Genomic DNA, 27723 nt, shown 5'->3' on the forward strand with positions numbered 1-27723 from the left:
CATTTGTAACTTGCATTAATTTTTAGCCCAAGAGTTTTGATTTAATGCAAATACAGGTCTCTCACCCAGCAGCCTGCACTGCTTTGGCTGACAATTTAATGACATTCACTCAACTACACTTCCCACAGTGTAATGGGAGGTGCTGCATTTCTTTTCTGCTTTTATTTCCTCAAAAATGAAGGCTGAGACAGTTTGCTTCCACTGCCCTGAGCTGAACAAAGTGACAAGGTTTTATCCATACCACTCATTTGAGAGGAGTTGTCAAGCTGCATTAATCACTAGGCAGTTCAGACAGAGGCTGGAATCTATCTCACCAAACCTGAGGCTCCAAGAGCTGACCTAGTAATGTTTGCTTTCCTATGGACTCCATATTCTTTGAGGGAATAGTCCAAGGCAGAAAGATTTATCATTCCCTCAAGCAGTCTGGGTTTCTCCAGCTCCTCTCTGGTGAGCTCTGGGTGAGCACCAGGATGCAGACACGGCTCATTGCTCAGCTCAGTCTTCAGTGAGAAGGAGCAGGTGAATCCACACCTCTCTTTCACCTTCTCACAGCAGTAGCTATTACAAAAGCCAATTCTGTCAAGTGGTGTGTCTCTTTGTATAATCAAGATATTTGTAGGCAGGAACAGGTTCCAGTCTAATTAAATTTGATCAGACTTGAGCTTTCTCCCAGACAGCTGCACTTCATAGCTGTCTCAGAGCATCATGGTGATATTTACTGGGAAACATGAGAGTTCCCTTTCTGTAAAAGCAGGTGGTTTACAATTAGCTGCAGACAACTCAAAACGACTGCTTAGAGCAGAAATGTAATTTTCTGAAAGGGGTTATTGGTCCTGACCATGATGCACTGCACTCCTGATCTGTCACACCTCATTACTTCAGCCCAAGGAAGTCAGGCCAGCGTAACTGGCTCTAACTGGCTCCGTTAGAGACTCTCCTCAATGCTGAGCCCTTTTAAGATGCTGCCTTCCAGGCTGAAGTCTTCCAAAAAAAAAGCAATTATCAAACTCATTTTCTCAAGTCCTGTGGCGTATTTACAGGTTAAATGGAATGAAATTTTTTAATAGTCCTTAAAGCACAGCTTCACTTTTGAGGGTGATTCAACAGAAATGGAATCAATTGACTGAAAAGTGTATTGCCTGTAAGCATTCAAATACCACTTCAGGGCTTTAAAAAAATCTGGATATTATAGCAGCTTTGCATGTTCAACCAAGATTCAGAAGCTGTCTAATTCTAATTCCAGTAGTAATTTGTATCTCATTTAGTTAGGCCACTGCAAATTAAATACAGGGCAAGTACATCCCTGATTTGCATTGGTGGAGCTTGGCCATATTTGAACACGAGGAAACTTTTCTCTTTTCATCTTCTATCTCCTGTCTAACTCTACCTAATGCAGTCTGGGAACTCAAATTACAATACCACAATCCTCACTAGGTCTCCACTGATGCAATTTATTACAATTCAATCACTAGGAATGTGACAATGTGTACAAGGAACACTGATTCCCAGCATAAAGGTCCTTTGGTTGTGCATAGTCAGGGTAAAAAGCACCACAAAGTTATTTCTGTACATAAAACAAGAGGTTTTGTACTCTCCTTGTGATTTAAAAGGGGAAAAAAGTCCTGAAAAATTGGTATCAAGTATGGCTACATCTAAAACTTGGACTGTATTTCAAGCATCTATTAACCAAATTAAGCATATGCAATTTAAATTATGCTTTCCTTGTCACATTAACATATTAATGAATCTACATCAGTGAGTTGAACTAAAAATATATTGAAGATTTGCATGTCTGATTATCTCTGTGGAGTTTTGCAACAGATAATTTGAAAGGAGGACAGGAAAAAAACCCCCTTGTGTCAAGGTCTATGCAAAATTACAGCTGCAAGAGGTTTCTTAATCAAAGGATTGTCTTATATCTTTTGTAAGTTGGAATCTCTTTTTAAATGAAGAGGATTTGCTCCAGGAATTATGTTCAAAGTAGTCATTTCCTCAAGTAGTATATAGGACAATGATGTCTTAACCAAAAGCACTTGCCAGTGATCTCCTCCTAACCATCTCCTTTCAGAGAAAAGCAGGGAAACTTATGCTTCACCCCAGTGCCTCTGTAAGTATTTTCAAAACAAGCAAAAAGAAAAAAAAACTGGACCAGATGCATGCAAGGAAACAGAGAAAGCTGTTTTGAGGATGAAACTGTCAACACCAACCAACTTCTTGTAACTATTGAATAAAAAAAACCAAAAAAAAACAAAACAAAAAAACCCCCTAAACAATAAATGAGTTTATTTGTTAAAGCTGTAAGTCAGGACTGTAGGACCGTTGCTGTTCCCAGACTTACAGGATCACTTCAGGCAACTCAGCCAAGCTGTGGCTCAGCTCACCACATTTCCCACTAACACCAGACAAAATAAGCAGGCAAGGAATAGGACCAGTATTTCAATCATGCTTCTCATTGCTGCCGTCACAAATCCACGTAGCTGAGAAACTTTCTAGAACCAAAGAATATCAATGCTGTTAAAGCATCAAGATTCCCCTGTTCTTGCAATCTGTGCAGATTGCCACCTCCAGATCCCCTTTTAGATCATCTCCATATCAGATACCTTTCCCACCCTTCTCCAGATGAACTCCACAATACAAAACTCATCCAACAGCCGTGCCTCTCATTTTCTATTCCTCCTCCATTCTTGGAAGAAAAACAGGCACTTCAGAGAAGTTATCTTCAGCATTCAAGGAGAGCTGCTTCATTTCTGTTCAAGAGATCACTAGCTAGAATTTTAAATGGTGGCTCTTTCAACATGTATGCTTAAATGAGCATTTTTTTCAAGGCAAGACAGAGCTCTCAATTTCTTTTGCTCAATTTTGCCCTCAACTTGTCCCTTCAACAAATTGATCTACACCAAAAATAATGTGGGTGAAAAAAAATAAAAGGGTAGGGAGGGAACAAAAAAAGATTTCATTTGGACTCACTCAGCCACTTTCAGCTCCATGAACACGTCACTGCTGGGGCAGCACAAGGCTGAGGACACACAGCAAAAGTCAGCAACTTTTCAAGTCCACCTGGCAGCAAGGAAAAGACCTGACACCAAAACCACCCTCTCAAACCCATGTGTGATCTTCTGTGGCAGCTCCATTTACTGCCTTTCTTTCAGTCTACGCTTTGACAAGATGAAGCCAGCACACCAAGGAGCAGACAAATCCATTTAACATAGAGGCAAGTGAACCTGTAAAAAAAAGGCTTTGTTTCCTACAGTCTTCATTCACTCACTTGGGAAGGGGCACGAGCCTCCCCCAAAACTTCTCTGCTGGCCTCTGGAAGTCCCTAAGCAGCACTGCTAGTGGTTTGTAACAGCAAGAGCAACTGCAGCAGGAGTGAGAGCCTGCTTTTATCCAAATAGGGGGCCAGTATCCCAAGCCTTTCACATGCTGATTAACTGCATTTCCGTGCAGGGAGCTCACAGCACCTCAGCATTAATGCTCACCTACCAACTGCCAAGGACAGCTTTGCCCACCAACAGATTCCAGCCAGCTACCTGTGGAATCACTCTGTCAGAGGTTTTGTAAACAGAATGATAAGAAGAAAAGAAAAGGAAAAAAAAAAAGTTTATCTTTTTTCATATTTAACTAGGATGAGTAGAAGCTCTAGAGGGATGGAAAGCCCTAGTTTGCAGAAACTAGAATGGAAATACCTGCTCCATGAAAAGATTACACTGAGAATTAGCCATGAACTGAAGGGATTTTGCTTTGCCACTGTGGACTGTTTTGTTTCTTCTGCTGCATCAATTCTTGCACTGCAAAAACAGGAGTCCATCTTTCATGAAAAGTATACAAATATATATAGATACACACATATATTTAAGATAAAGAGAATACAAAGGATTAAGCAGCAAAAAGACTTTCATGCTCTACAAGTGTTTCTCCCCAGTTATGTGCTAGCTTTCTCCTTTTGTATCTTCTAACACCTTCTCCTGCAGTAGCTCTTCCTAATTAAAATAAATTAAGAAACTGTTTGCTCTTACTTGCACCCCGAATGCCAATGCTCAGAGATTTCAAAAGAGATCATGACACACCTGAAAGGATCTCCAAAGCACTTCTCAGCAGCAACGTGGCATAGTGTCAAGATGGGCAAGGCTGGCTAACTGGCAAAACAATAATTTTAAAGGTATTTGGCCAGGCTAGGCCTGTAAAAACAAGATGCATTGTTAGCCAATGCAGTGGGCATTGATGTTCATAACAACTCCTTTTTTTCCTGAGTTTCCCATGAACAAATTACTTGCTTATGTTGATATCCAAGTCCTCTGAAGAATACAGATTGACACCACCACCAGACCTAAAATGCAAAGAGGCTTTGATTTGCTGTATACAGGCTCTCCAAAGAAATTTCCCCCTTTTAAAAATGTTTTTCAAGAATCACGCAAAACTTTTGACTTCTATCAAAAAGATGCTAGGGAGATTACAATTTTTGGTCCTTCAACAACATTTGACCTCAGTTATAGACTGGCTTTGCTGCAAGGTCATGCAGCCAAATGGTGCCAGCCTGGCATTCTGTCCAAATGCAGTGCTTTAATTTGCATGTTTGCAGACACTCTCCACACAGCCCCAAGTCCATGGGGGTAGGAACTGCACAGACAGTGGGATTGCCTGTGATTATTTACACAGGCAAGTGTAAATAATCACAGGCAATCCCACTGTCTGTACAAATCTGTGTGCAATTCTGTGTGACACAGAGCAAGTATCACACAGAAACTACTCTGCCAACCTGCCCCAAACAGAACAATTCCTCTGGTGACGGTGGAGATGTAATTTAGGGTCTCTGACTCTGTAGAGCCAACCCCAAGAAAAGGTATGTGGTGAAACACTTTTGCTGGGACAATTTTCAACAGCCAGCTCTGTTGACCCCAGCTGCCCCTGTCCCAGACTCGTTACAATTTGTTTCTCAAGGCTGCAAGAGATGCTCTGGAGGACATTTCATCAAAGCTATCCCCACATTTTATTGCTCTGTGTGAACTGATTGATGTTAGATTGCAAAATATTTGTCGATATCACTGATATTATATATTTAACAGATTGCAAATCCTCTGTCATAATGTGCAAGACCTGAGAAGGTAAAAATTTCAAGGGTCCAGGACTGAATCTGAATTTAGGCAGATGAAAGGCAGTAAACAGGCATCACTGCTTCGTACAGCTCACCTTCAATTAATGCAGAATTTCCCCTGTAATATCCTGAGCTCAGCTACAATCAATACTTCTATCTCAGTTAACTTATTCTACTTAATTACTTCAGCAAATCCAGTTCCAGAGTAAAGACAGGGAATATATGAGTATGTGTGCACTTGCACATCCACATATACAGGGCACAAATAAACCTGCATGGAAACTGTCAGCACTACTGATTACAGAATATCCTTGCTTTGTATAGGATGTATACCTGAGGTAAAAAATACTGTCAAATATACCCAGTGGAAAAGTGACACTTTTGAGTCAGACAGTTATTTAAAACCTCCATTTAATGCTCTTATCTCCTTAACATACTTAATTACACTTCCACTTCCCAAGAACCACAAATAACAAAATACTCTTCTTGTTCCCCAAGTTTCTCTCCACTCCAAGAAGGTGACAAAAACTGACCTGTCAAAGCAAAGGACTACAGAGAGTGCCATGCAGAGGATTAAGTAAATAACTGAGTTAAGTCAGTCAACTGTGTTCATTTCCTCTCTGTGGAGTGACCTGCTGCCCTCTCTATTTTTTATTTGCTTTTGCACTGTACTGCCCTTATGTAACCGTTCCCTCCAGCTCATAAATTTCCAAGGTGAACAAAAGCTCAAATGACTACATTCAGCTTGGCCACAAAGGTGATTTTTTTCCAACTGACTTCTACTTACCAGATTCCATCATTTTAATCAAATAAAAATATTAAGCCCATTGGAGTTAAGTTGATTAATTTGGCTTATAAATGCTCATACTTTTCCCATTTTTGATGGGAACATCATTTCTGATGATGTTAATAGCTACAAAGACTAAGACAGATTATGGCTGGAAAGGAAAAATGGTTTGGTGGTTGCTTTTCCTTCCTCTCTGCAGGCCTGGCTGGAGTTATTTTGGTTTGGGTACCTGGAGCTGCTTTTCATCTCCCCACGCATCGCTTTGCCCACACCGATACCCTACAAAAAGCAATCTGCCTTTTCAAACAGTTCCTACATAAAAAAGCCTGGAGATCCATTATCTGGGGCTATTTTCAGCCATATCTCTGAAGCAGCCTGACCTGGAGTCACACAGAGGCAAAAGCAGGCACAGCCATAATCCTTCCTCCCTATGGCAAGAGTGTACTCCTGATGTTCTCTTGGTCTGACCTCTCTGCAGCAGTGACAGCTATGGCTGGGGATAACTGCAGCTGACAAAAGCCAAGAGAAAAATGGCTCAGAAAAATGCACAAAACACCACCACATCCTCAGCAGTGTTCAGTGTGTACTCCCAGCAAGGGACAGAGTTTTTATAGAAGATAAATTCTACGATTTTTTTTATTACATCGTGAAAGCATGCTCATGTATGAATGCTAAAAATAAATATAATTTTTTTATAGATGATAGAAAATTCAGCCTAGATTTCTGTAGTATGGACATAATTAACAAGTCAGAAAAAAAATTAATCTCCCAGAAGTTTACTTTGAGACCTACTTTACTCCTTCTCAAAACATTAATTAAACCTTTATAATCATTGCAACTAAAACTTGATGAAACATCAAGCTCCAGACCTTCAAAATACTGGAAGCATTTTATCTCCAACATACAGCACATGACAATTGTCTATACTCCTTATGAACACTTTCCACACATGAACTAATAGAATTATTACTTGAATTATTATTATTAGTAGTAGTAGTACTAGTAGTACTAGTAGTAGTAGTAGTAGTAGTATTTTCTCTGAATTATCAGGGTCTCAACCCAGCCACCAGCAGACAGTAGGTAAACTGCCAGCTAACAGTTCCTACTTTTTCAGCATCAAGTATGCTGTTGCACTGGCAAAGGTGCACTTCATCTAGCAAGTCTTTTCATCAGAAAGTATTTTATCTCACTGGGGAGAGTTTAAAGTGACAATCAAAATATAATCGTAAGTATTGAATATTAGACTTTCACTGAAAAGGCTGTTACTAATGCTTGCATGTTCTTTAAAGAAAAACACTTGTTTTTTGTGAAGATACACATCCCTGGTGATTTCAGACCAGAGAAAGTATATGGAATGAAAGGCTGCTGTTTGCCCTTAACTTTGAAAGAAACTATCCTAATTTCTTACCTTGTAGGTAGCTTCTAGTATTTGCTACATTGTGGTATTTACTTACTGTATATCATTAACTGTTATGACCCCTCTGGCAGGTAGAGGCTTTTAGAAAAGAGAAGAGAGACACAATATTTTGGGAAAAAAACCCCTTTAATCCATAATCCTGATGTGATTATCTCAGGTCTTTCCAGGAAGAATCCTGCAGGAGAATCCCAGCTTCATGTTAAACCAGGGCAAAAAATACTCTTTGATCATAAAACATGCTTTAAGATCCAACAAAGACCCAAGAGAAGTGATATTACATGGATTACTGGTATCTTAAACACTGGAAAGAAATGTATGTGGAAATACCCACTCTGTAAATAAGCCAAAGCAGAAAAGCCAAGAACAAATTCTCAGCTGATCTATACTATCTGATCAGTCTCAGACTGATTAAACTGCAAAATATATAATGCAAAATATATAATTTTACTTTCTTTATATAAAGGAAGTAAAACTTATTAGCAAATCAGCCCACAGGAAGAACACAGCCCCAGGGGAGAGGCAGATCTCACAAGGAAAATAACATGACAAAATCCAGAAAACAAGTTTGAATATAATATTTGTGCCAAAGCATGGCACAAAACCAATGCAGTAACTTTCTGTCAGTGGCAAGGACAGGTATAAATCTGGGACTGAAATGTGCAGGTAGGCCAACACTGCACAGCAGTGGCTGCCCACCATGTGGAGCAGGGCTGGTGCAGAGGGGCAGGAAGGGCATGAGAAGGAGGATGCTCCAGCTCACTCTCCCATCCCTCTGAGCAGATTCATGTCTAGCTGAAATTTCATGCCAAAAGAGCTTTACAGACATGCTCAGAGAGGGAGAACAAGTTTAAAAAGGACATAAAGAAGGGGACAGGTAGCTACAGATGTTTTAAGAGAAAGACGGCAAGGTAGATAAAAAACCCAAGAGGATAAAACCATTGTGCCAAAGAAAAGATGGAAAAAATGGACCAGCAGTTATGAGCACTGAATATCACAAGATGAAGGCAAATGCAGGCTAAAGTGCAACTGCTTTATAATTTTATTTTTACTCATAATGTTAAAGAAAATGGGCTTTCAAAGCTGATGACTAGCATGTTCATCTGCCTTTAATCTTAATATAAACCTGCCAGAATCTATAAAGACTACAACACCAGCATAAAGGAAACTTTTAATGTTGCTGGAAAATCTTTACTGAAGAAGAGTTCAAACTCCAATTTACAGATCTTGAATCAAAATTTTCAATGTTCAGAGCATGGTATTTTCAAATGTTCCTCATTAGAAGTGTTTTCAAGAGCACTTTAGGAAAAGGGTTCATTTTTTTCTCTTATCAGTAATGGCAAGGCTAGCAAGAATTAATGCATGCAAGTTGTGATGGATTCTCACACCCAAAAGCATCTCTCTCCAGTCAGAAAACATTCACAAAATTTGACAAAATTGACATAAACTCAGGCTAGTGGCATTTATGAACCAGTCACTTCCAATTAATTCCCCATTCCAAACCACGGCAGGTTTCACACACAGAGTCTTTCTCTCATGAAAGAGCTGACTAAAATTCAGAGATGGCAAGCAGGAAGCAAAGTTATTTATTGAAGTAGAAGGAGCAGATGCTCCACCAAGCAGCCTGGTCTTCTGGGCAGAGACCTAAATCCAACCCAGAGGCACTGAGAAGAATCAGAGTGACTTCTGGAAAGGTACATTTTCTACAGAGCATTTCTTTGCTTCTGTTGAACCATGAAATATTCATGTCAATTCATTACATATCAATGCATTTGTATATTCCCCTGTTATCATGTGTCCAAATGAAAACAGTCTGTTGTGAATAATTTACTCCTGAATCATCAGCCAGCTTTCTTCTTCAAAGCCAGATCTTCATTATTCATCAAATCCCATCTATGGCTGACGACTGTTTAGAAAATATGTTCTCTTCTAAACTTAGGAAAGGTACCACTATGTGTATTTGATGTGCTACAAAACTTGATATTTAGAAGAGATGTGCTAGTAATAAAGTAAAAATACTTATAAAGACTATAAAACATGACAGTTTCAAGTTAGTGGGCTAGATCCAGTGTGTAACAAGTTGTTCAACCTCCAGTAGGAGTCTCTGTGACCTATATTTCCAGGAGGTCCTCAAACCCCAAACCTCATCCCATCACAGAAGCATAGAGCCTGATGTAGAGTGCCTCAACCCAAAGATTTACAGCAGAGAATTTATTTAATGCACAGCCAAAGGCTATGTGAAAGCAGAGCTCCTTAGAACAAATGTACATTGACTCAAGACGTGACAATGCTAATTACTCCATGGCTGTTTCAGTAAGGACCAGTTTAACTCACACCAGGCTTGCCACAGCTCACTGGTACCCTCAGGGAAGGAGGCAAAATTGTGATTGATGGCAGTTCCAAAAATGCATTTGCACAAACATTTCCCTTTGCAGCATGGAGGGGCATTGCTAAAATAACTCATTTTGACTTTGTTGTGGGGCTCTTTGGTAAGAGACAGTACAGTGTCACAGAAATGTGTATTCTTCCTCCATACCCTGACTCTCTCTGCAGAGGGTGAAAGGAATATAAATGTCCTTGCTGCTTGATGTTACTGTAAAATCCATTACTGGGAGAAAAAACAGTTTCAAAACAGGAGTCACTAACTACATAATCCCCTTGTGAAACACAACAGCAATTCTGAGTTAAGGATGCATTTTTTAATGAATGTAGGTATTTCTGCCATTTGCTCACTAATGTACTCAATGTACTCATTATAATGTGCTCCCTTGTAACCTTTTTATTCAAAGCAACCTTTTTCCATTTGCTGCTAATAGAACACAATAATTTTCAATCTCAAGATCCTGAGCAGAAAACTCCACTTCTCTGAGGTCAGGAAAAAACCTGAAGGCACACACCATTATTGTATTGGTCATTGCAGAGAACCACAAGTGGAAGGCTCAGGGAGGATCAGCTTCCACTGACTGCAAAGGAAAGTGAACCAACAGAACAACTCCAACAATACCTTCTGCCTCTGTAGGATCTCAGACAATATGTACCTTCATTCTTGGCTTGGCTTAGCCAAGTTGGAATTCAATCACTCCTATGCACATGTATATTCCGGGTGTATGGATCGAGGTATTCCTAATTCAGGCACTCTTGCTATTACAATAATATGAAATACAAGGAACCTTACTAAACATTAACTATTAACTTCAAAATTCCCAAATCAGCTCATGGCATGATTTGCAGTAGCTACTGCTAAGAAATGAGGTTTTGAAATTTACTAAAACATCACAGAGAGAAGATACCAAATTGAAATATATTTCCTGTTAGAAAACAACAGCAAATGTGAAGATGGGAATCTGTGCCTTTAGCTGTACAATCCTATGGACTATAAAGATAAAAAAGGAAGGCAATGTTCAGCACTGATAGAGCCATATATATATATAGATAGATATCTTTCAGGCAGATAAGACAAGATTGCATAATGTGACAGGTAATAAGTAACATAAGAATGGGCGTTATGCAAAATAAAAAGGAGTCTTTCCCTTCATTTGTTCTAAAATGTAATTTGTGAGCTTTACTCTTTTTCAGCTCCTACTTTGCGTACCTTAACTAATTTTAGTGTTGAATTAAGAGAAAAGAAGACTAATTGAATTTGCAGAGCACGGTATACAAACAGAATTATAAGATCATGTTAGATTTCTACATCCTCTGATTTTTCAAGCTTAATATAAAGAGAGCTGTGAATATATATGTCCTATATATATATATATATATATATATATATATATATATATATATATATATATATATATATATATATGTCATATCTTCTTTATATGAAGATAGGGAAAAAAAAAGCAAAAATTGCATTCACCACCCATAATGTTTCTTTGTATCCAAAGATGGACCCTAATTTCAAGTCCATTAAAGGGCCAGTGGTGATGAATCAACTGGCTTGATTTGGATGCAGTGAATTCAGCAATAGGCAATATACCTCAGTGCATGTGCAGCTACATCAGGTTTATGTATTTGCAAAAGGAAGCTTACCTGCCCATTTTTGCCCAGTTCCATTTCAACTATTGCAACAGGAGTGTTTATCTGATCAATGTGTCTCAACTGTGCCTTCAGGTCCACTCTCCAGTTCATATTTTTCAGGACATTATCCCAGCGGCTCTGATTGATCAGGCTCTCGTGGATTTGAGTCCGGTGGTTCTTCCAAAATTTTGCAATGACTGCAGCCTGATCTGATGTGATGCCACCTTGTTTTTTGGTTTGGGCAGTGAGGAAAGCTTCCAGCTGATTCAAATCCATGTCTGCTGAAGCAATTGACTGTAGGAAAATAAAGGGAGTAAAAGGGAAAAGCTTGCTTAACTGAGGACTTTAAGGACACATCTTTAGGGTTTGACAAATACTTGATCATAATGGGGTTGCACAAACAAACCAGGTTATGCAAATAACCTGACACCTTTCATTAAAACTCAAATTGCAAGTGTCTGCTACTAATCCCAGATTCCTGCCCCACAGCAGCTGGAGGGGAGTGGGTTGGCTCCAGCAATGAGCTGGGAGCACCTCTGGGAATTCAGCACTGGTATGGGGTAGCAAGGAGGCTTATCCCTGCCTCCTGGCCCTTTCCCCACTGTGCCACAGGCATTCCCAAATGGACAGTGCTACGAACACTGTGTCAGGTCTGGCACTGCACTGCTGCCCCGCTGGGCCAGGAAACAGGAAGGCTGGGACAAAGAAGGTGTGCTCGTGGGCTGGAACAAGTGAAGGGACAGCCCAGCTCATTGCAACACCCACAGTTTCATCTGCCACCTCCACACCACAAACAAGGAAGCAAAACTGCTAAATGCTGCACCAGCAAAGCAGGGCCTGCAGCAGCAAGAGCACAAGCCTTTCAAGGGAGAATCAAAATACCAAATGCAACTGCATTTTTTCATCTGTATTATTCTATCCATAAGGCCCAAAAAGCCTTAACAATGCACCTGCAGCTTCTTTTAGAGCATTGGTGGACTTTGTCAGGCATTAATTGTATTTTGCAACAGAGTGGAAGGGGTTATTTACTCCTCGTCCCTGTGCAGCAACTGAAATTATTATTATTATTATTATTATTATTATTATTATTATTATTATTATTATTATTATTATTATTATTCCTAAAAAACAATTTTTTATATAGCTATCCAGTTTTTTCCATCTATTTTTTCAAAACTGACAAACCCACAGCCTTGTATTTGCATTGTCTCAGTGGCACTAGCTGCTGCTATATATGGCTGCAAAGGGAGGATGGGAGGTAGGAAAAGGAAGCTGTGGTTAAGCTTTCTCATCGTCATTTCAAGCAGATGCTTTTGCTTCATCTTCACACAAAATGGATGCAACTTCTCCAAAATGAACACACCACCTCCAAGCACAGGCTGACATGGAGCACAGCAAGGTGAAGTGCAGCCAGTCCTTGGGATTTGCCTCTATTTAATCTTCCCTGATGTGGTACTGCTACAGCTGCATTCCAGGCACTGGGGAGCCACGACCGCGTTCCTTTAGCCAGGGCTGTGACATCGAGTGGCTTTGGGCTGGACACACACACTGTGCACCTCACACTGCCTGTCTGCAAACTGGGCAGTGCTGATCTAAAAATGGAGGTGTTTGTAGTGTTTTTTTACAAGGGATGAGCTGCCTTGCCTTGCTTTCACAATAGATCAGCTGCCATCTGTTATGTGACTGAGAAAAGAAATGGCAATCAACACTAGGAGTAAACCCTCGGCTGTATTAAGGCTCCAGCTTAATAGGAGCATCTGTGATTTTATTACAAAATCTGAGCTGCCTAGTGCACCATTCTGGCTTTTCTATAGGGCATTTGACATATTGGTACATACTGCTTGCTTTATATCAGAAATATTTAACTTAAGAGGTAATTATCCTGTAATAACTCATTATGCTGGAAGTGAAAACAGCACTTCTTTTTATTTCCAGAAGAAAAGCTATTCAGACTTACAGTCCTTTTCTACAGCCACATCTTACACTGTCTACTAACAGCAGTGTGGAGTATTTTCTGCTTCAATATTTTTCACATCACCACATCTGTGTTTGTGTGCTGTGTGACACTGCTACTGCTCGTGTACTCCTCCTGTGCTGGTTGATGTGAACGGGGGGAGGAGGGCAGGTGAATCAACAAGCACAGAGCCCAGCACCTTCAGCAAGCCCTGGCAAGATCAAGTTCAGATGCAGACTTTCTTCCCAGTTCAGCTGTGCAGAAAATTGCCTTCTGTTTTATTCCTGTGCAGAAACCAAGAACACAAACTGTGTCCTCTGCACTGAGTGAAGCAAAGGTGTCATGGCAAAACACCTCAATTGTGTTAAATGTTAACCTAATGCAGGTTCATGGTGATACCAGGCACCCCTTTTCTAGGCTTGATTTCATGACCTTCGAGCATTTCACATTTGCAATCTTCTGGAATTTTTTTTTTAACCTCACTCCCTTCACAACAACCCTTTTTGCAAGATGCAGCAAGATTTCTGGCAGCACCCTTCTAAGCTGATAAAAAACCGCAGACACAAAGTTCCTTACTGTGCTTGACACGTGATATAAATCTGACTTTGAAGTGTATCCAGACAAGGAAGCTTATGACCAAACTTGAAATTTTAAGTATAAGGAACACAAACCAGTATTACTAGAGCATATACAGGACAGTTCAACCTGGCTATTTGGTGAAGATCATCAAGAGATTGACAATTCATTAAGGTGTGGTGTGAGCTACATTTAAAAACTCTGCACCTTTATGTATTATAAGCACCCTGATACAGTTTGCTACCAAAAGAGTGCCACATAAAACCAGAGGAAGGAAACCATGTACGATAATTGGCCATCATTTATACCTCCCTCATATACACATGTGCACACAACAGGGACAGTTTGATACTCTACACATAAAAGAAACTGCACACAGCCAAGAACCCAAAAGGCAGCAATCATTCTGTATTTTGGTGCAGTATTTATCAGATAATGCATACCTTAAATAACACAGCCTTGTAATCCATCGTTCAGACTAGAATCTCTCCCTTCTTGGAAATATGACTACTATTTAAAAATTCCTTTAAAAAAATTAACTGGAAGTGAGTACAAACAATCAATGAGTTATATTTTGGTACAGCTGCATGAAGACTTTGATTAGTGGAGACATATTTTCTTTGGAATTCCTAAACAAATCCCACTGGCTATAATGGTTTTCAAGTCACATAAGAGCAGTAACTCATTTTAGTATTCTTTTTCATCTTAACTTGGAAACATTTCACTGCGGACAAAAAACGAAAGACTATTTAGAGTCTTTGCTGATCTTTCTGGTCTCTTGTTGCATGATAGATTTACACAATCTATTCTTTAAACAAATGTAATTCTACTCCATTGCTTATATGAAGGGCCTCAGTTCAGATTTTTTTTAAGCTTGGGAAATGTTTTAGTTTAACTTGGCAAAAACGTATACTTCAAATCATATTCTGCATAGCATTACAAACAGTTCTTTCTATTACTTTTAACAATGCTCATTTATTACATAGAATATCCAATTATAGTGGATACATCTGATTGTTATTTCTAAGGATTGATTTAAGTTAAAACATGAGTGGTTCTTCTGTGCTTATATCTGGAGACAGATGAAATATATCTGATTATAAGTCTCCCTTTCATGCTATTAAACCCCAGGAGCTTCAGATGAGCATTTATCAGCCCCAGGACTATGACAATTATCAGCTGTTGCTCAACTCCAACTGCCATGGTGAGGATTGTTTCACTGCTGGAATATACAACACATGCACAGTTTAGCATCCAACTGGAAAATTCTCAGAGCTTAAAGGTACTGAAACCTGTTTTATCCATCTGCTGCTAGAGCTGAATCACTGTCAGCATTGGTTCTAAGAGTGAAACATCTCATTAATGCCAATTTCTTAGCCCAGACAGACCTTAAAGTGCAGAATAATTGCCATATCTTCAGTCACTGTACTGTTAGTGACACATCATTACATTATAGAGACTTTATACTCTCAGTTTTTATAATTTCAGTTTTTGTTGGTAATCACATGTAATTTACCATTTCAACATAAAAATCTTCAACAAACAAAAACAGAAATGTTTTCTTAAGAATGTATAGAATCGTAGCTGTTCTATGCCAGTGCCAAATGCAAATTAACTTTACTGTGACTATTCACTTAAATATCTAAGTAAGAAAAGTAAGAAATGTCTATTTCAAAACTAGAGTCTGTAAAACAACATCATTAGATATTAAAAATTTCCTCACATTATGTATTTTGTGATTTGATAAAACACTTTTTCTTTTCCCTCCAAGAAAGCACAGCTTATGGACAGTATGTCATTACAAGCACACAAATCCTTTCCTTTCCAGAGGCTGGGCAGATGCTTTTGAACAGCAAGAAACAGTTTTAGTCATACTGAATTCTCCTTGTGTTCTCCTTCAACACAAACTCACTGTGTCTTCAAATACAATTCAGCCAATAAAAATAAGACTTCAAATACCATTTCCTTAATGAAACAATATTTGGTAATCTGGAGAGGATTCTATTAGCCTAATTAGATCCATCAGACATGTGCCCTGGTACACAGACCAGGAAAACAGACTTAAATTCATTATCTCTTCTGAGAAATAAAGCCTGACAAGCCTGCAGTACTACTGAGAAACAACAACTGGTAAAACCCACTGGGAAAAAGAAGAACACATTTCATTTTCAGAAGAAAAACATTACTTGTCAACCATCACAGAAGAGCTCTAAGAGCTGGGCACAGCAGCACGTGGAGGCATTTCCTCCAGCTGACCCCCAGAAGCGCAGGCTGCTGCACAGAGCAGCCTGCAGCACAAAGCAATCCCAAGCTCAAGGAAACAAACAACTCAGTGCCATGGACTGTGCTACTGAACTTGCCTCCTCAGGCTTTTGGGAGGTGGGGTAAAAGGTTATTCCTGCATCACAGCCCCTCTCATTCATGTGCTTTTAGAAACAGAACCTGCAAGCCATTTCTCAGCCCCCAGGAATGCATGCAGGGAGTTGTGGAAGCAGCTGCAGACAGGCGGAACGTGCCAAGGAGCCTTGCTCAGCTGAACATCTTCACCACGCAAAGCCCATTCTGGGTAACACCAACGTGCATCTCCCACTTTTCAGCCTCAGGATAAAACATTTCCTGGATTTGGGGGCAAACAGCAGCTGCCTGCAGGGAAAAGAAGCAGCACAGAACAGCGCATGAGTGCTGCTGACACTGTGCTATCTGTCAGAGTCAGCTCAGCGTGTTCCTCTGCAAAGAGCAGCTTCTGACAGGAGGAATCCAACATCTTCCCAACCCTGTGGTTTCTGGGTCTTCCTTTGTATGTACGAGCCAGACTCTCCCAAGGGCTGCTGAGATGTCCAGCCCTGTAACAAACGAGCTGTTCCCACAGATGGTCCCTGGATGTAAGTCCAGAAAACTTTCCCACGTTTCTGGAGATAATGGAGGTTTTCAACTAGTTGGTAGGTTGTGCCTCACAAACACTGTTTATTACAGTCCAAGAGCTCTCCTGAGAATCAGAATTAAGATAAAATTAGATACAACAGCCTGCAGCCTATCTGCACTTGGAAATGGTCATCCATCTTTTGGGAAAAAAACCCCTAAAACTAAAGGCTTCTACACCCCCCACAAATTTCTAGGTCAGAAATCACAAGTGACCCTAATACATTTAGTATTTCTACCACAAAGTAGAAAGATTTTAACTCATCTTTAAGTCTTCATCGAATCCATGGGGGATCACATGAATTCTTTTATTCACATTCCATACCATGTCCCAGTATTACTTTTATTTACCTCTTACGGGGCTGTAGTGAAAGCTGAAAGTGAAATAAAACAGTTTGCTAAGAGAAAAGAACCACTGAACCTGTGAACCATTAAGAGGTTAATAAATACATTTATTTAAACCCTGTAGCTTACTTTTTTTGTAGTATGTAACAGGTCTTCTGCAACAACTACTTTTTTATTCCAACCTTTTGGTTCCTTGCCAAGGAGGCACTCACCAGGTCAACAGAGGTTCAGCAGACTTGTAAATATTTTTAAATTTGACTTCTGATTTTCATCAAGCTTTCTTCTTGGATGGGAAAACTCGCAACACACACCAACACAAAAATTATGGAACTGCTACTGCAGATGGGAAAAACGTGTGTGTGGATGATCAAGTTTCAGGCAAAATTACATCCTTCCTGTATTCCTGATCTTATTAAGCTTGATTCCACACAGACTTGTCAACTATGCACATGAGAGGAAAAAACTCTTCTCAATGGGTCACTTCCATGCTTCTTCACTCACTCCTCCATCTTCACCCTCACAATTCCCAGGCTCCCGCCTAGCAGAAATCCCCTAAACACCAACCAATTTTTTTTGCATACAAGCTCACTAAACTATGTTCTTTGTTAAAATTACTTTTTTTTGCTTTAAAGTTCAAGCAGAGAGGAGTGAATACTCAGCTATTTTTGACCTAGCTTACAAGTGAACACAAAAGAGACCTTAGCATTAGTTTTTAAAAGCATGTGAAGTGACCACAATATTTTTTCTCCAGCCTGCCCCTGCCAGGAGTCTGTGCAGCTGCTAGAAATGCCCTGTTTGAACTAACAACACCATAAAACACCACTTCCTAAATTTATTTGCAGAAGGTGTCATTTTACTGTGGTGTGAAGATGCATTTGATGACAAAAGAGGATGAAGGGCTGATGAAATAGGCAGCCACCAGAGGAGCCGCAACCTGAGCCGTGTTCCTGTGGTCACATCGCGCTTCCTGGAAAGCTCAAGTGGCTCCCCCGCTCCAGAAAACATCTTTAGCTGAAGGAAAGCTGAGAGTCATCAGGATTACTCAGTCTGGACCTACTCTGTCTACAGAGTAGACACTTAGACACTTACGGCACTTATAAAACAAGAACAAACAATAATAACAAAACCAGAACGAGCCCACCCACAGATAACATCGCTCATAGGTGGATATCCAAACGATGCCTGCAGACTCAGATTATGAGGAGATACTAAAAGCTTGGATTTTAAGCAATAAACATAAAAAAAAAAAGCACCAGCCCTTCCTTCCTGAGTAAGTTCTCAAAACACTTGTATTATTTAAAATAGAAAGAGGAAGAGTTATACAAGAAAAAAGGCAATGGAGAGTGCTTCTCAGAGAGCACAGATAGGTTGGACCAGCTGGAGGGAGATAAAACATGGAACAAAAGTTCTATTAATAGCAGATGTACTTGCAACAATAAAGGTGATATAGCAGGATTAAAAATATAAACATACTGAAATTAAAAATAGAAATATGAATTGTCCAATCTGACCTGTACTCTACTGAATTACAGCAAAGAAAAAAAATCCCAGACTTCATCAACAGTTTTCTCCCCACTCAAGTTCAATTTTTTGCTGTGCTTAAGAAATCATTTTGCCACTTGGGGTGGAGGGAAAAAAATGTCATATTTCCAGTAGTTCTTAAAGATGCAACCACATTACAGAGAAGTTTGAGAGGTTCAACCTCTTTCAAAATGAATGTGCACACACATGTGCTCCCTGAACTCAGTTTCAGCAGAAGCAAGCTGTTTTCTTGGAGAACATACAGATCTTTAGAGGTTACATTATTCAGTCTAAAATGGTTTCTTCTCCAGTCCTGAAGGAACTGGATTCAGAAGCAAGAACCCTCATCAGATGAAAGCCGTTTAATGGACTATTGCCAAAGACAGAGAGGTAAATAAAAAAGGCAGAAGAAATCCAGATAGGACAGAAAATACCAGATGGTAAATAAAAAAACCCAAAAATTCATGGGAGGGAGTAAAAGCAGGAAAAGAGAGACAGACACAGTGACAGTCCTGGAACTGGTGACGTGACCTGTCATTCCCTTAGGAGCCCTTTCTTCATCCCCTCTGCTCTCTTACAATAAAAGAGATCTGTGTTTATCACGTTTCTACAATCATTCTGGGAAAATTACTTGCTGCTGTGGACTACTGCTTCGTGTCTAATCTCATTTCACTTAGGAGAGTTAAAAATAGAAGTTGGAGCACTTCTTCATTTTGAAGACATGGAAAAAAAAAGTTGTAGCCCTACCCTGAGTGCAGTAATGGGCAGACATTAGCAGAGCTTGTTGGAGCTTTGCAAGCAGTGATCCTGTCAGTGAAATCAGCATAAACTTGCTTTATTATGAACCAAGCACAGAAACAGACTCAGTATCGTGAATTAAATTTCCACTTTTACTCAGAGTACCTTGATTGTCTGCATCCTAAAAGTTAATGGTTACCTCAGCTAATCTGTCCCTTGGCTTGCATTTGGACATAAAGCAGAGATGCTCTAGCAGTGAAACACATGAGCTATATGAGTCTCATCCCTTCACTACTGCCATATATACCCTTTTAGTGGCACATTCTGACTCCAATCTTTGCTATCCTTCTTTCCCAGCACTATTGTGCATTACCTGTTATTGCCACTCTAAGCAGCAGCTGGAGTTCCATTTCCTACCTGGAAGAAGAAGGATTCCTGCACTCCCAGCCCAGGCTGGGAACACATCCCTGCCTTAGCCATAACCCTGTGTTTCAGAGCAGCACACAGATCAGCCAGGAAAGAAGGCAAGCTTACAGTAGTTCTACACTGCTTCACAGGAAACAAGCAACAGTGCTCTGCCAGCTGGTCCTTCACCACCTATTTTGACAACTCATGTTACATGCTGACAGAGCTGACACGCGAGAGGGAAGCTTCCATTCTCAGGATCCCAGCCACCAGGGCTTCCTTTCAGCACAGGGAAAATGGTTTTCCCTCCTGTCAGCTCAGTGAAACATAAAACATGTTCCCCAAACCAGCAGCAGCCACAGTGGCTGTGAACAGCCGAGCATTTATGAGGAGAAAGGAGCAGCAGTTCAAACTCCTCAGCACAGGATTCCCTACTGTAAATCCTCCTCTCCATCCCTGTTGCTGGACAACATCACCTGATAGGAGCAAAGGCCAAAGCAGGGAGCTTGGAAGAAACCATCTCTCACTTTCCCATAAAGACCTAGTTGCCATTTCCTGTATCAAAAATTATCTCTGCGCTAAATAGAATTAACATTCTGGGGAGAGGAAAAGCTAATGATGTGATGAAACAGCTAAGACATTGACCAAAGCCCTCTCCAAGAGAATCCCATTAAACACTAATGGGATTACCCCAGAGAGGGTGGTTCTCTATCAGGTTGGGCTCCTGGAATCATCCATCAGTAGAGCTGGCCAAGCCATCAGGTTTTCCCAAGCTTGTAGGAACCCTTCCCCAGCCCTGTCCCTGCCCAGCCCTGTCCCCTGCAGCCCTGTGCCACCCAGCCCTGTGCCCTCCAGCCCTGTGCCACCCCAGCCCTGTGCCCCCCAGCCCTGTGCCCCCCAGCCCTGTGCCACCCAGCCCTGTGCCCTCCAGCCCTGTGCCCCCCAGCCCTGTCCCCTGCAGCCCTGTCCCTGCCCAGCCCTGTGCCCTCCAGCCCTGTCCTTTGCTGCACACTCACTGCTGTGGCTGGCAGAGCTTGCATGGACCCCACCAGTAGAAACTGCTTGGTGCTGAAAATCTGCTTTTAGATTTCACATTTTTAGGCCTCAACTGCTAGAAACTTCAGCAATCAATTGCTCCAAGACACTGCAACCCTTGGCATCAAAATAATTCAATTAATTTTTCTTGTGGTCAAGAAAAATTGTCTTTTAGTCAAATTGGGGGCCACTCCTATTCAGTAAAGTCCATGTCATTTGTCCACATGAACTGGACAACTTCATTAGAGCTTTCTATTCATTATGAGACTTTTTATAGATTTCCTGACATGTCATAAAATGAACAAGTCCACTTTCCTTGCCAAGCAAATGTAAATCATAAATATACCATTTTTTCTTTGACAGAAAAAGGGAGGTACAAGCATTTTTCTCACTTCAAAAATGTTAAAAATTTGAGCTAAATGAAAAAATAAAAAAGGAATCACAACTAATCCAAATACACAAAATATTTCTGCCATGTGTGACTGTGTAAAACTAAAAGGTACTTATACAAACAGCTTGTCAGAAGAGAATAAAAACCACTCTTGAACCAGAAAAGGCAAAAAGAGTCTGAGAGAACAGCGCATCTGATGTGACAGTCTGAAGAGAGACAACAAAGCCATGTGTAAATGTCAGACAAGGAGTAAAAATGTCTGTTGATTACTTGCCTTTCACACAGATACTACTTCAGTGTCTGCCTGTATCTTCAAAACATATTTCATAATCCTGGCATCACAGTTCAGAGAAACTGCAAAGAAAGGAAAGGAAAAACTACCCACCAAGCTGAGGTAGAAATCTTTTGGCAAAGATCCCAAAACATCTCAAACAGAAAAAAATCTAACCTTATTTGGAAAAAAACCCACAGATTTTGCTCAAACTATATTTGTATTGCCACTTTTTACTGTTAGGGAGAGAGATGTGAAAAAACATGCTTTCAGAAATGTATTAACATGCACAATGACATGACACAATGACAAAAATATTTTAAAAATAGTTAGAAAAACACTTAAGGCTATAAACTGTTTGGACAAGTTGGCTGTTATGTCACATTTTCTCTGAATAGTGTATTTTATGTCTTGTTTTCATGAGATTGTTGCAGTCTATTTTTACTTAGATGAAATCACATATAAACCAGAATTGTAAAGAGGTAAATATAGAATATGCCAAAGAATTAGAGGGATAAAAAAATGCATTCCAAGATCACTGTCACCTTTAAAAATTCAACTTGCAGTCCTCAAGCACAGCAGATAAACAGATACTGAACTCCAGTGGGAACTGAGAATGAGGAAGGAGCCCCAGGCTTGCTGTACAATTCTAAAACTACCAACTTTATAAAAGATAGAATACTCTGAATTAGATCTTGGCTATCAACCAGAACCAGGTGCTCATGCACTGTAAACAAAGGAAAAGGCAAGTCCAACTTACATCATTCAAACAGTCCAATTTTTAAATAGTTTGGTGGCTAAAATAAGTAAAGGAAGATTTGGTTTCCCTGTTTATGACTGGTAAATCCAGTGGTAAAAAAATATGGAAAACTACTGTGCTTAAGCTTCAGGTGTTAAGAATACAAAACAAAAATGCCTTCCCCTCAAAACAAACAAACAAACTGCCAAAACAAAACAAACCCAACAAAAACAACCACACAAAACAAACCAACCAACCAAAGCCCACAAACCAACCAAGCCAGTTTGGTTTTCCCAATAATGAACCCTTAATCCTTCACAATGCAGGCCATCAATGTTCCACTCATTCTTACTTACTCCATAAATTAATCCTTCCCTTAAAATTCACAGTGTAAAAGCATACATTTATAATGATAATTATAAAATTAAAAACGAGGTATTTTAGGTCCTGCCTTTAAATAAAGTGACTCAATTCACCTTTTTATAAAATAAATCACCTCCCAGGGATGATCTTGGAGCCCTCCCAGGAAGCTGCAGCTAATCCTGACTGCCCAGGGAGCTCCTGGGGAAACACAGGAGCCACTCAGCAGCTCAAGCTGTCAGATGTTCTCACCTGACAACTTCTGTCCCATTGGGTTTTAGGACTAAAACATCAATGAAAAAGGACTTCATGTAACATTTGCAGTGCCTGGTATTTTCTGCCACTAAAGCTTTTCCTTTTTTTTTTTTAATTAAATAAACTATTGAAAAAACAAATGTCATCCAAATGTTGAAGAAGTCAGGCTCCATCACATTTGGTCACCAGACTGGAAGAAATCCAGAGCACAAGCTTCAAACTGCAATAATTCTAGCCATACAAGCAGACTCTAGCCATACCATACAAAATTTTTAGTCTTGTCTTCAATTTTTCTTTCTAGTAAGTTGTTGGATATATTGCACCCAGTTGCTACACACTAGCACAGTCAAAAATCTAAACTACATCATGCCAAGATTGTAGCTGTTAAAAGGAATTAAAAATTTCAGATGTTCAGCTTGTAAAAAGGTTGAGTTGTAAGTGTCATCCAAAATTTCCTTTTCATACACTAGCTGTGAACTTCACTCAAGTGCATGCCACACTCCTGCATCTTTGACAGAGTGCTAGTCAATGTGTTAACCACTCTCTCTGAAGAAAGAGAGCAAGAAAGAAAGGTCTATTTTCTGCTCAGCTGTGTGGCAGCCTCACATGACAGCAGTGAGGTTGAAATGAATATTTGTACTTCCTTGATACCATCAGTTGGCTCCTAGAGCAAGCAAGAACTCATCTTCCTTCACACCAGTTGTAAGAGACACCATTTTAAGAGTACCATTTAATAAAGAACAAAATTTCAGCACTGAGCCTTTCCTTTCCTTTTAGTCTTTCTTTATGCATCAAATTGAAGATAAGAAAGCCCAAGTTCTCCCCTTTTCAGGGTCCCACATTTACAAGAGGAAAGACAACTCAAAGTAGTCAGAAAATCACCAGTGCTGTGAGATGATGGCACTGAGCTTCATTACCCTCTTCATCATTTCCCACACACTTTGGGGAGTAGGGAATGGAGCCTTGGTGGTACTGAAATAAAGGCACAAAATTACACGTGAAGCCTAAGGGAGTCCTTCTCCCTTTTCAAATGTATTTTATACAGCATGTGTTTGATGAATACTAATTAAGCATAGTAAAAGCATTTTATTTGGAATAATGATCTTCAAATGACTCCCTGTTCTTCAATCAGAGTAGACTCTTGTTCAGGTCAAGAGAAACACCGTGGGGATCAGGTTGGAATAATGAATTTCAGCATAACCAGTATATTTCCTTTTCTGTGCATGGGAGTGTCTGTGTGCACACACCCCTCTATATAAACAGAATATGCTGCTCACAGACACACACATATGTGTGTGTAACTTGTGAAATCACACCTGTAGGGTTTGGAGTTTTTTGTTGGTTTTTTTTGTTTTTTTTTTTTTTGTTTTGTTTTGTGTTTTTTTTTTTTTTTTTGAGAAATGAGGTCATTAATGATGAAAATGCTACGTACTTGCAAAAGTCCTACAAATGCAACAAACGAAACCATATATTTGGATGGGAAAGTGGGAATCAGCAGGACATGAAGCACTGCCACCACCAGGGAATCCAACCTCCTCAGCAGCATGCTGTTCTGGAAGTCCATTACCTGGCAATTAGCAGATTTAAGATCCAGGAGGGCATTCTAAAACTCAGAGGTATGGCAGAGGCATTAGACACGAGAAGAGCCAGTGCTGACCTGCCTGCTCTAGAAATCCTCAACTGGGGCAGAGCAACCAGATCTCTGCTTGCAGAGATGTAATCATCACTGTAATTAGGGGAGAGAGAGAGAGAGAGATTTGCTTCTTGTTTGGGCAATACAGAGTCTACCACACCTGGTACAGATCAGTGACGCAGATCTGATGACGTTACTTTAATCTACCACGCTGCTGTAGCTAAGCTTAAAAAAAAAGAAAAGGAAAAAAGCACTGCAAAAGGTCAGGTAAACCATTAAACTTCAGGTGAGCCATTTTCACTGAGGTGGCACAGTCACAGAATAGGAGCATTTCACAATCCCAGATGAAACGAGCCTGTCTCAATCAGTAATAGAAAATACCACTCATTAAATGGACAATGCAATAACGGTGGGAGCCCTTTTGTTTCTCTCTGCCTGGAGGATTTGCAGGTGTAGTTAGCTGACGTTTGTAATGTACAGGCTCCTTGTTCACACCCTGTTGTTTAAAACAATGCTCGTGGTGCAGAACAGCATCACCTCCACATCCCAGAGCCACCAGCATTAACACCACCTCCTACACATCTCCTCAGGAATCATAGTACCACTGAAAACAACACTGCAAATGTGAGAGGCTCTAACAACACAAGTCCCAACTTTTGCAACTTGAGAATTCACAAGAAAGTCATGAAAAAACATCTCTAATGATGCAGGCACGCTGTTCTTTCTAGCTGACATACCTAAGCAACAAATTGCTGCTGCAGGCAGCGGAGCACTGATCTTATCACTCCTGGCAATGTTCTTCAACCCTGTCACGTTCTGCACCCAACCTTCCTCTCCACTTCATTGTTTTTAAGCATTTTCCCCCTCCACTTTATGTGACCTGCCAGCTGTGCCAGTTCCCTTGTGAAGTGACCACACGTACACCAACCTAAAAGCTAAAATTACATTAAAAGCAGCGAGAGTGCTTAGGGATAGTGCCCATGCACATTTTCATCACTGCAATTCAGTAGGTGCTAGTTCCAGAAAACATTACATTTTCTACCCTCCTAAGAGAATGCCTGAAAAAGGGGAAAAAAGAAATAATAACTGTGGGATTAGAGTTTTTACAAGAAAATGTATGCTGCAACACCAGACACTGGTGAGCTGGCAACTGAGCTGTGCTCAGATTAGTGAGCTACATAATAGTGGTGTTTTGCTAAATTAAAAAAAAAGACTATGATTTTTATTTAGTTGTTCCAGGCAAATATTAATTCAGATAATAATAATTTTCTCATGTATGTCCTATTATAACACTATAGACATTCCCTACCTCACAAAATTCTGTGCAAAGTTATTAATACATTTTCACCTAGCCCAACAACAAACAGAATTATCCATTATAAGCCCAGTCATTCACTGGAGTGAAAAATGTAACGCTACATGGAACACATTTCTGGGTAGAAAACAGGGGGACAAGTACTTGTTTTCCTTTTCCCTGAGTCAAGGAGAATGAGGTTTTTAAAAAGATTTTCTTTTTAGTTAGTAGATGCAGGCACAACTGCAAATCTAAGTGGCTGAAAGCAAGCAGTCTCCCCTATTAGCTCTTCCACAATTATTTTATCTCAGACTGAAGCTGCTCTCCATCTCAGCCTTCCAGAAGTTTGGACAACTGCAAAGTGCTCTGGAGTTCATGACCCAGCCCACACATCTGAGGAATCACAAGGTATCTGAGGAGAGGGAAGAATGGCAACTCTTTTCCCTTATTAAAGAATGCAAGAACTCATTTATTTTCCACCAGTTAGCAGAAATTGTTAGCAGAAATGTTTCTGTTAGCAGAAATCCTTGCTGAAGAAGCAAAGGCCTTTATCCTCCATAGCTGAGGGAACCTTCCAAGTGTTTTTCTGCTCTGACTTCTCCCATGAGGGCAGGTCCCTGTTATGAAGATGGAGTTGTCTCTTCCTTGTCAAACAGGGGTAAAGATGCTTTGGAAACCCCTCTTGAGGTCACAACAGCAACTTCATAGGGAAAAGGGCTCCAGTCCCTAGCAGGAGGGTGAAAATCTTTAGGGACAACACATTTATATGCTGGATATCATGCTCTTATTATTATTTATCTAATATTACCTATATAATATTATTTATAAATATAAATAGATTTAACAATATAATATATTATATATTATTATATAATATATAATAATATGTATATAATATTATATAATTTTAATATATTATTTATATAGTCTATATACCATTCACATATTATTATATTTATTACAGATGGTAACTTCCTCAGTATTTGTCAAAAAAACCAAACAAACAAAAAACCAAACAAAACAACTTATAAATCAAACATAAATTCTACTTCTCATGCTGAAACTTTTATTATTATTTAGCCTACGTGAAGTTTGTTCCAAAGTAGAATACTTTAAACCCAGCAGCAAAGGATGCCGTTCAATAAACGCAAGAGGTTACTGCCACCAAAAGGAAAACAGCGGCATTACTCCACATGGAAAGGAACTATGACCGGTGGACAAATACTGCAAATTAAACTTATGTAAGAAGCAGGCAAATTTAGTGTTTTAATCAGGACGAAATAACCTTTGAAAAACCCAAAAAAGCCGGGGGTGAGAATTCACAAAAGCTGCTCTCCCCCAGCTTCTCAGTGCTTTGCAGCCTTCAGGGACAGCAGGCTGGGAAGGATGAAGGCAGAGGGCAAAAAACAATTAACAGAACATTGAAATCATATGGTTCTCCAGGGCCAGCCTTCCTAGGGCTTTGTCCTGCTTCCAGGATTCTCCACACAAGAAATTAGATTTTTTTTAAAAAGTAAATTTAATATAGAAACATGATTTCACTACAAAATAAATGTGGCATTTTAGAAAGAGGTCAGATGATTCATGCATATTCAGCAGATGGATGGGCAGCAAAGGAACCAGGTGGAAGAAGTAGATCATAATGACATCTTTTATAAACATAAACCCAGCACTACCCTCTGTATAATCCAGGGGGAGAGAAATTTAATTTTTTTATTGCTACAGTAAATATGATAGACTTTTTATTCACCCCCAAGCTTTGCTCAGGTGGAATGCAGAAGGGTACTGGGAAGTCCTTCACCTTGTTTAAGCTCAGATCAGTGAAAGCAAGAGGTTGATTTATGGTCCAGATCCATGTTTACTGCCTAGAAGACACCAACTACTACACCAATTCAGTCACAGGGGCAACGAATCTCTCTGCTTCCAGACTTTGCCATCCTGCTGTTTGCTCCACTTCCTCCACCACCCAGA

At 39.9% G+C, this 27723-nt stretch overlaps 1 protein-coding gene across 1 annotated transcript in view; it reads right to left on the reverse strand.

Annotated features, from left to right (window-relative positions):
- Positions 1–27723, reverse strand: part of COMMD1 (copper metabolism domain containing 1) — a 66149-nt gene that overhangs the window by 36716 nt on the left and 1710 nt on the right. The window contains exon 2 of the mRNA XM_066546372.1: positions 11329–11610. Coding sequence (XP_066402469.1) covers positions 11329–11610 — 282 coding nt within the window. The remainder of the gene's footprint in view (positions 1–11328; positions 11611–27723) is intronic.

This window comes from Molothrus aeneus, chromosome 3 (assembly GCF_037042795.1).
Source record: "Molothrus aeneus isolate 106 chromosome 3, BPBGC_Maene_1.0, whole genome shotgun sequence".
Taxonomy (NCBI): Eukaryota; Metazoa; Chordata; class Aves; order Passeriformes; family Icteridae; genus Molothrus; species Molothrus aeneus.